This window comes from Anser brachyrhynchus (genome assembly GCF_964034855.1).
Source record: "Anser brachyrhynchus genome assembly, chromosome: 1".
Classification (NCBI taxonomy): Eukaryota; Metazoa; Chordata; class Aves; order Anseriformes; family Anatidae; genus Anser; species Anser brachyrhynchus.
In genome coordinates this window covers 14232904-14242485 of record NC_137694.1, presented here as the reverse complement: position 1 = coordinate 14242485, position 9582 = coordinate 14232904, and the positions used below count along the sequence as shown (strand labels likewise).

At 43.7% G+C, this 9582-nt stretch overlaps 1 protein-coding gene across 3 annotated transcripts in view; it reads right to left on the bottom strand.

Annotated features, from left to right (window-relative positions):
• Window positions 1-441: 441 nt before the first annotated feature.
• LHFPL3 (LHFPL tetraspan subfamily member 3) overlaps window positions 442-9582 on the bottom strand; it is a 258805-nt gene continuing 249664 nt past the window's right edge. For all 3 annotated transcript variants that reach the window (XM_080575385.1, XM_080575384.1, XM_080575383.1), the window contains one exon: window positions 442-3059. Coding sequence is in view for 1 of the 3 variants with exons in the window: in XM_080575383.1 (XP_080431509.1) it covers window positions 3031-3059 (29 nt within the window). In the remaining 2 variants the exon portion in view is untranslated. The remainder of the gene's footprint in view (window positions 3060-9582) is intronic.

Here is a 9582-nt window from a genome sequence, read left to right as displayed (position 1 = left end):
CACTTTCTGAAGGTTTCCAATATATTTTGGAATAACCGAAATGCATTGCCTGTTAGAATGAACAGGACTCCAACAACCTACACACCTGGCAGGTCTCTGTTTAACCAAAACTAACTTCTAAATAATTTACAATCTTCTTCCTCTTATTGTAAAGCTTTATGCCAAAGTAACCAGGAGCTTTATGTTGCCCAGATGTGTATAGTCGGGTACCAAAGGATGCAGACGACTTACCACCAAGGTTCTTAGCCTGTAAATTTGATGCATGCACACAAATCCCTGTCCATATGAAGGGACTGGATTTTGCTCAGACTTTGCATACCTTAGGAATCTGTGCAAGCACAGGCATGTAGGAAATGGCTGGGCTTGTGTTTATGAGGGGGACAGCGATTCCAACAAGAGTAGCCGTTACCAGAGATGAGCTGGAGAAAAGCACTATCACACTTTATTTTAGTATGCTACAAAATTCATTGTTGAACTTTATTAGGTACTTTAATACCAAGCATACTTTAAAGTAACAAAAATTATTGTTATTACTTTTTACAGAAAATCAGGTATTTCAACAGTTTTCTTTACAGTCTTTGTTGACTTAAAAAAAAATTACAGTTGACAAGTTACAATGGAGTGGAATGAGAAAGTAGTAACATTTTAAAAGGTAAAACATACTATTCATACTGAATCAACACTTAGTGATATACGTCCTTGTAAGTCTTTCCTTCTGTTTAGGTACAAATGGTACATTTTCACTGACCTGGCAGGGTTGCAAGGTCTTGTGATGACACTTTTTTGCAACATTTGTTTGTGTTTAGAAAGGACTTTTGCGTTACACAGTCACCATGATGCCAAACATAGTAGTCCATAACAAAATAATATACTACAGAGAAACCCTGTTTTGGTGATTTCTGTCGCAGCTAAAGTGCCACGACTGCAATAATTTGGGATAGACGTAAACCTAAAGACCAAAAGAAGTTGATGATACAATGACACATCCAGATAGCAAAGCTTTTCATGGGATGATAACGTGTGTGTTAACCAACAGGAGCCGTGAATGAAGACAGGTTTGCTGAGACACCATTCACAGGAACTCCTGGGTGCCCGGCTTTTTAGGATGTGTGTTTTCCAGCTGACACTGGTTGGGCTAAGCACAGATTTAAAAACCTGTTTGAAGTGGGACTTTAATGACTTCATGCATCCCCATGTGTAAATTACCTGGTTTTCCGCCCACTTCAGTTCAGTAGCAGGTGCTGGGAATATGCTTATGGTGGCTGATTGATTTGGGTGGGATTTTTTTTACCAGCTCTAATGCTGGTCCTGTAGAAGTCAAGGGAGTCTCCTACACACAGTTACAAGAACAGATTTAGATTAAAACAGTTTTATTTTAAATGCTACCCAGCTTCACATATACGTTTACTTGGCAGACATCCACATCAATGTTCAGTTTCTAAAACAAGCGGAGCCACAGTGGTACCTTGGTAATTAGATAAAAGAGTTGCCTAATTCCTTTATTTATTTATTGACAGTTTGCTTGAAGATAATTTTTCAACCAAAGATGAAATTTGTTTTCTGAGATTCACGCACCAAATCCTTGAATACTTTGTGTTGTGCAGTGAATAATTAAAACCAGCTTTGACCCATGCTTTACTCATGTCCTCAGTGTATCATGGTATTTAGGATCAGCAATAACAATGAATGATTATTTTAGCCGTTTCCCTTGAAAGCCAGAAAATGATGTGACAGGCTTAAAAAATTTGCAGAAACTTGCACTGCAGTGTTTGTTTGGGGCTGGACTTGGCTGTGATGCACAGGAGGGGGCAGGAGAAGTGCTGGGAGCTGCCCGGTCCTGTCCCAGGGGGAGATGCATGCCATGCTGGGTGCATTGGAGAGGAGCAGAGAGGGGGCTTCTGCCTCCCTCCTTCTCCCTGTGCCTGGTGCATCCAGGTCTGTCTCCATACCCTGTGTCTCACCCAAAGCTCAGTGGCTTTGGAAAGGAGGGGAGCTGCTGGGGAGCTGGCTGAGCCCAGGCTGAGCTCCTGTGTGAGCTGCTGGCAGCGTGCGTGCGCTCCTGCTCCCTTCAGTTGCCTGTGGAGCTGAAGGCCAGAAGGGATCACTCGATCACCTAGCCCGAATGGCGTAACAGAGGCCAGAGGTGTCCCTTAGTGGTTATGTGGCAGAACAAGGAAAAGAACAGAAATGCCCTCACAGCCAGCAGCTGCTTTAACACATTTAAGGGGTAAATTAGTTTTTCCTATGAAAAAGAAATCAAGTGCTTTTGTTTTGTTGCTCTAAATGCAAACAATTCTATGTTGCTTGGGAAATTATAGTATCATGATATTCAGTCAGACATATCTTATAGTATATATGCTTCATAGAACTAGAATATAGGTCAGAAGTAATTTTCCAGTCTTAAGTTTGTTACAGACATAGATTAATTGGAACACATACGCAGTAAAAATTGAGAAGCTTTACAGTTTTAGTCAACGTATTATACACTGAAGTAAATGAGGTGCAGAAATATAGCATTAAAAGTTATGCTTTTTCCACTAGGAGATGGAAACATTCAGAGAGTCTATTTATAAATGTTAATTTAAGAGAGATGTCCTATCAACTTCTTGGCTACTGGGATAGGAATAGTCTGGAGTTAACTGCCTCTCTACTGTGAAAGGTTTTAAAGCTTTTTGCTTTCCGTCTGAATAAAAAAAATGACATTTACAAACCTCTTCAATGCATATATATTACATATGTTTATCTAGCAACAACTACACCCCTTTTAATTTATTCCCCAAATGTGACTTTTCATGCATGTCTTCTGGATGCTGTATTCAGCAACAGTTTCTAATGAGCTGGTGTGTAATCCATGATTGCATTTCTCTTCCGAAAATCACTTCCACGTCTGGCTGATCTATGTTTAGAAGGTAGCGCTTACCAATCAGGCATTTTGCTCTCGTCAGCGTTCTTCTCTCTCGGAGGCCCTTTCCCAAGCTTCTTCCCATTTAATGTTGATGTACAAAAGCTGTTATTCGGTTTGTTTTGTGCTCATTCTAGTGAGGATTGGCTTAGAAGGACTGTGCAAAACAGAGAGAAGAGAGAAGCTGGTTTACTGCCAGCAAACATAAAGCTGTTCATACTGTACTTGGCTCAGGCTGAGTGTCTGATCAATATTCAAATACACTTCGTTATTTGTATTTCCATATATCAGGGAAAACGGCAAGTTTAATCTTCAGCTATGACAATGATTTGTAATCTGGAATTCTTAAAAATCATCTTTCATCAGTGAATCAACATGTGAAGTCAAAATTATCAGATTGCTTCATTTAAAGTTTGAACAATATGAAAATAAAGATACAGTGCTTACAGGGCAGGAATCACATTCGCTGGAGGAATATCATGAATCAAGATACAATCCTGACGTTCCTGTTCCACGTCAATAATTTTTCACTCCCCTGAGCACACAATCCACACTTGTAAACAAGATAAAACAGTGTATGGTGATAAATTTCAAAGGAACAGACCCCAGTGAGGGCTGAGGTGTTTTCAAACCAATGCCTGCCATAAAAACTAAAGCTCCCCCATCCAGTTTCTCTGTACCATACACAGAGCTGTGTGTGCAGGACAGCCGGTGCTGGCTGTAGTTACACTGCGAGCAGGGTGAGGAAGGCTCCCCCAGCCTTGCTGGAGGTGACTGCCCGTAAATCGGCACTGGAGGGGAGAGCTCATGGGAACAGCAGTGTAATGAGAAGGTCTGTTTACAGGCACCCATGTACATGTGCGTGCTCTCACCATCTTTTCTGTCCGGGCACTCAGCATGGGATGGTTGTGCTCTAACAACCTCTGCCAAGAACACGGGAGCTGTGCTACTTTGCAGGTGCATGTACGTGTGCCAGCAAATGCAAAAATGTGACTACTCTGGGGCTTGGCTTTCACCAAAATGAGCTCTTCAGATCAAAATGAGCTCTGCAAATACACCGTTAGCTAAATTCTCCCGGATGGCTTGTGCCAAGCTATGCAGTCCTTCTGCAGGCAGCCTCCTCGTTGTCTCCTGTGGTCAGAGCTCCTGCAAGCCCACAGCCTGCGGGAGAGGATGACCACCTTCATCACAACCCTCATCGTAACACAGGGGCCTCTGTGGGACACTGCTGGGATTCAGGACTCGGGGAAATCACAATGTTTGTAAAAATAGAATAATAAGAAAGGATTTAACTCTGAAATGGCAATGAACTACGAGTTTCAGAACTAGAAACTCTTAAACACGTTAGAGACAAATGTTTTATTCTCTCTGAAGTTATATAGACCAGCCATCTTCTCCCATCCCCACCAATTCCTTGGATTTCTTGGCCTGCTCCCAATTCTACCACAGACACCGGGGAGCATTAAGCCCCGGAGCAAGGCTTTGGTGATGCCATGGACCTGGGAACCCAATGGTGGCTAACCCAGAGGCGTCCTGCTTCGGGCCCTGGGCACCTGCTTCCCCCATCAACTTCCAACAAATTGATGTTTTTCAAGCAAAGTTGGTTTTGGCAGGAAAATTCTGACTCGTTATAGCCCACACGTGCTCAGCAATTATCTGTAGTCCAGATGTATTTCACAAAGAAAACATTTTTAATTGATACTGCTGACACTAGAAACTAGGAAATAAATTATCCGAGAAGCACAAGCTGAGCTTAAGGAGGGCCCTGCCGAAGATGAATGGATCTGTTTTCCTTTTGTCAGAAAATGAATATGCAATATAGTGTTCACTGTGGTGAAAACATTCTTATGAAGTGAATATATAATGGGACCAAAAATTTCCAGTTTTGAAAGAAAAAACGCCATTGATAGCTCCAGGAGTTTCCTTTGTCCCTTTAAAACGTGGCAAAAAGGAAGGACAAAGAATGAATGAGAAATGCACATATTTGTGATAAATAAAATGTATTAAAATAGCCTAAGTTGGGAATTTCAGTGTATTTTACTAATATGGTTATTAATGTAATTAGTAGGGTAAATATTAATATAGTCAAGTAGCACAGCTAAATATAAGAAAAAGAAAGTACCTGAACCTCTAACCTATTTATTTGCTGAGTGAGGGATCGTTTTTTGAGACTTTTGAACAGCATGCCTGTGTTATTCAAATCCTTAAGAGTGCTCATTGGATTTCCAGCAGTGTTTGAGTTGTAACAGTACTGGGGTTGCTCAAACCTTTATTACTTCTTTTGACCAATTTTGTGCACAGGTGTTATAGACATGGAAATGAAGGTTAATAAATACCAGAGGTGCCTCGCTGATAAGGCAGAAATAAGTCATTCACATCCAGCTTCCCTCAGTCTGGTTTGTATCACATCATAGGCTCTTGACTTCTTGAAGTTTCTTTTTTTTAGAGCTACTCACAAGCCTTTTCTAGCGCTGTTGCCTAGAAATCAGTTAATGGAAGCAGTCTTTGTGAAAGCCGTAATGCCCAAACCACCTAGGTACTATGCTGTTAAATTCTCTATTTAAAGTCTTGGAAGGCTGCCTGTGAGGCTGACAACCTGACAATGCATTTTTTATTCGTGTTTGAGCCATTCAATTAGGGAAGTCACTTCTGTTGATGGCTGGGGTGCAGTCACCTTGTGAAAGATTTACAGCATTTTAATGTTTATGTACATTTTCAGAGAGGCCACCAATATGTCTTTGTTTTGAAGATAAAAACACATACTAAGATTTCAAAGTTGTTTCCTGCCAAGGTATAAAACACCTGCTGAGTTTCAGGTAGTCCCCTACATGCTGTTACTGTAAAGGCAGTTAGATGGATAGCAAATACACAGAGAAAGGCACAACTTCCAGGTCTGAATGTATTTTCTCTCCAACAGACTTAACACTTTATCCCACTAATTGTCACCAGACATATTTGTACAATCTTCTTTGCTGATTGTTTGACTGGTAGTCTAGAAAATAACACCCTTCCAAGAGCTAATCTTATATTGCTGGCTCCAAACACACACAATTACTGCGGTTGCCTGAGCTAAAGAGCAACTGGCATTCATGGTCACACCAAAACCAGTGCTGTTCCAAAATCACACCAGCTGTCAGGAGCCCATGGGTGATGAAGCACCAGAGTTCGGCTCCCAGCATCTCCTCTGTATTCCTCTAACCTAGGGAGCAGCATTATAGCTCTGGAAGACTGGCACCGTGTTTGGTGCGTGGCAGGAAATGAAGGAGGAGAGAAACATTGCTGTTGAAGGTCTGCAGCTGAAAATAAATATGCTGAGGCACCTTGGATGAAACAGCTGCCCAGGCAGTAGGCCAACAAAAAGGGGTTTTAATGAGGTGCTTCGAGTTCCTGCCTTTCTGCTTCTGATCTGGGTCAGCTCCTTGTAACCACAGGTAGGTGGTTTTGTTGTTCACATCACGGTTGGTGCAATGCTAAGCATGTTAAAACTCCACTTGTAGCTACTGCACTCCAAAATTCAAACAGCGATGTGCAGTCAGGTCCTGGGCAACAGCCAGATGTGTATAATTAAAAGGCATGAAAGGCAGGCAGATGCCCAGCAGCAGGGGGCAGATGGTGTTCTGCCTTCTCTCCTTTCTTTGAAGATATTCCCTTTAAAGCACGTAACAAAAACTATTTGGGTTGCCTGAGAGAAAGATTTTGTTTTCCTTGTGATGAGAGAGGAATAGGGGGTTCTTTAAATAAGTGTTCTCCTTTGCTTACCTGCTGCGGGTGCCTTTTCCTGCCTGATGCATCCTTTGCCCTGGCCTTTTTGGGTGTTGTTATGTATTCATAGAATCACAGAATCATTAAGGTTGGAAAAGCCCTCCAAGATCACCTGGTCCGACCACCCCCCTACCACCAATGTCGCCCACTAAACCCTGTCCCTAAGCACCACGTCCAACCTTTCCTCGAACACCCCCAGGGACGGTAACTCCACCACCTCCCTGGGCAACCCGTCCCAGTGCCTGACTGCTCTTTCTGAGAAGAAATGTCTCCTCATTTCCAGCCTGAACCTCCCCTGGCACAATGCCCTGACAGCCACCCTGGGACAAATATCATGCTCTCAGTAAACAGGCAGGCAGCATCTCAGGTCCTCTCTTAACACGTAAGAGTCCTGGTGATCAAAGCTGAAACCCTAGCATGTGTTTTTGGAGATGCTTCCCATAGACAGTCCTGGAAGTAGCTGCATGGTCAAGAGATGAGCGAGCCGTGCCTACTGCTGCACTGCAATGTAGACAGAGAAAGGAAGGATCGAGTCTCCCCTGTTGAAACGGAAGGAAGAACAGACACAAATTCCTGATCTATTTTGCTAGCAGCTCCCTTCCTGGTGTTTTACCATTCAGCATCTTCCAACAAAATGTGATAAATGTGCTGTCCACACCGGAGCTACCTGAGCATGTTTCCTCCTCACCTTGGCAAGCCAGCAGGCAGAAGCTGGCAGCTGCGGCTCTGCAGCCCCTCACAGTGCCTGGGAGCACAGGGGTAATGAGACTGTGAGAGCACACAGCAAACCTCGAGGAGTTGCTAAGAGTTTTACAAAACTTTGGGATTGAAAGTGGGATGTTTTTGTCCATGCAGCTTAAGAGAAGCTCATCTTGACAGGAGGGCATGTGAGCTGGCTCTTCTGCTGAAGCACTTCCTGGCAATAAAATAGAATCAGATAGCATAAATAATATCAAGTTTTTTTTAACCTATTCAGCATGCAAACCCCGTGAAACCAGATCTGAGAGGGATGATAGAGCCTATTTGACCTGCTGGATGGTATCTTGTGCATCTTGTTAGTGGCAGCAGCTGAACTCCAGGGACACAGGCTGTAGGAAATGCTTGTTTCCAGGGCTGTACAAAATGGTGGGAGCACTCAAGAATTTTCTAAACATCCAGTGAAAGGATGCCCAAGCTCTTTTGCACACAGAAGACTCAGTTCATGGCTGCACACGGGCATTTCTAGTATCTGAGAGGACTATTTCAGGGTCACAAGGAAGCTAATGGTTGGAATTAACCACTGAACACAAGAATACCACCTTAGTAGACACTCTTTTCCGACAAGAAACAGAAAAATGGCTGAAGGATCCAGTCAGAACAATTTTGCCAACCTACTGGTATCCGTGTACTACTTACAGGCATAAACAACTCATGTACTGTCAGTCACAAGAATAAACCCAGAGCATTGCAGGCAAACTGCAGACCTCAGGCCGCCCTCCTTGCGCCCTCGGTGCTCCCACTGACTGCCCTGCTGGTCACATCCTGCCCTTCCCCGCCAGACCCTGGCCACTTCTTGTAGTTTTAAAATCCAATCTCTTCTTACATTTTTTTTTTTCTTTTCCTTTTCCTGTTGCTGTATGTAAAGGCTGACACAGGGCAGGAGGAAAAGGCTGTCAGTTCAGAGAGGCTGGTTGCAGCCAGTGTGCTATGGGGGGGGAGAAGAGTGGCACAACAGGGATACATTATTTTCTGAGTTGTTTTCTTTTATTTCTCCAGGCAGAGTGTGTTTTGAAGCTGTTATGACAATAAGAAAAGGTCTCCAGAGAAAATTGTAGTTATTAAAACAAATTAATTAAAAAAATAAAAGGATCAAGCAATTAAGTCTGATGACCTTGTGCCAGCGTATGAAAGGAGCGATATATTGGGAAATTAGGTCTGGAGCCAGGGTGCAACATGACAGTTTCCCTCTTTGTTTTCTTGGTTTCTTCAAGTGCATTTTCTTCTCCAGATGAAAACTTTGAGGAAGGTGTGGAGCTTTTTTGGGAGTAGAGAGGAGATAGAAGACGAGCTTGGAGATGCATCGCACATAACATCAGCTCTCCAGGAGTCAGGCATCGAGTATGAGGCTCTGGGCAGGGACAGAAGACTCATTTCATCCAGGGATGGTTCCTAGTACAAGTGAGCACCCGTTGGCTCCTGCAGGACTGTAGATATTGGAGGACACTGGAGACCCGAGTCTGAGATGGACAGAGTGAAATGTGTGAATCCTGGACAATGGGATTTATAATTGTCCTGCACAGAGCGATTAACAGCATGAATAGGAACATAAAGAGAGAAGCTACTGCCCACACAGAGAGATGATCTTCAGCCTGAAATATCAAAATATTAGGCTGTTGTGGATTAGTTGCTTGTAGCAGGTTGACAGAGAGCTTGTTGAGCACAGCTTGAGGGCTGGTAATTTTAGTCCTGTTACTTATCAAGCAACTGCATGCCCCAACTGCCTTTATGGAGGGGTGAATGGCTTTACAGGAGGTGAGTCGGAAGCTTCAGCTCCATCCGAGGAGGGCTGAGCACCCAGGAAGATGAGATCCACAGCATACAGGCTGGTGTGCCTGGTGCAGGGATGCAAGGAGCCAGCCAACCTGGTGGGAAGCGTGAGCCAAGCTGCGTATCACAGCCAGCTCAGCTGCTCTTGTCAGCGAGATCTTACACCAGGGGCAGGTGCATTGTGACTGCAAAAAGTTGAGAACTGGGGCTAGAGCAGCTTCAAGAAGGCACCTCATCACAGCCTGACAATTTTCCTTCAACAGGATCCTCCTTCAAATGCACCTAAATATAACCAGATGGCAGTGACAGGCTCTGAAACCCCGAATCTGGGCTGGCTTCAAGCTCCCCCTGCCACCCTGCCTAGTGCATGGCTTGGGCGGCCTTCTGGTTTG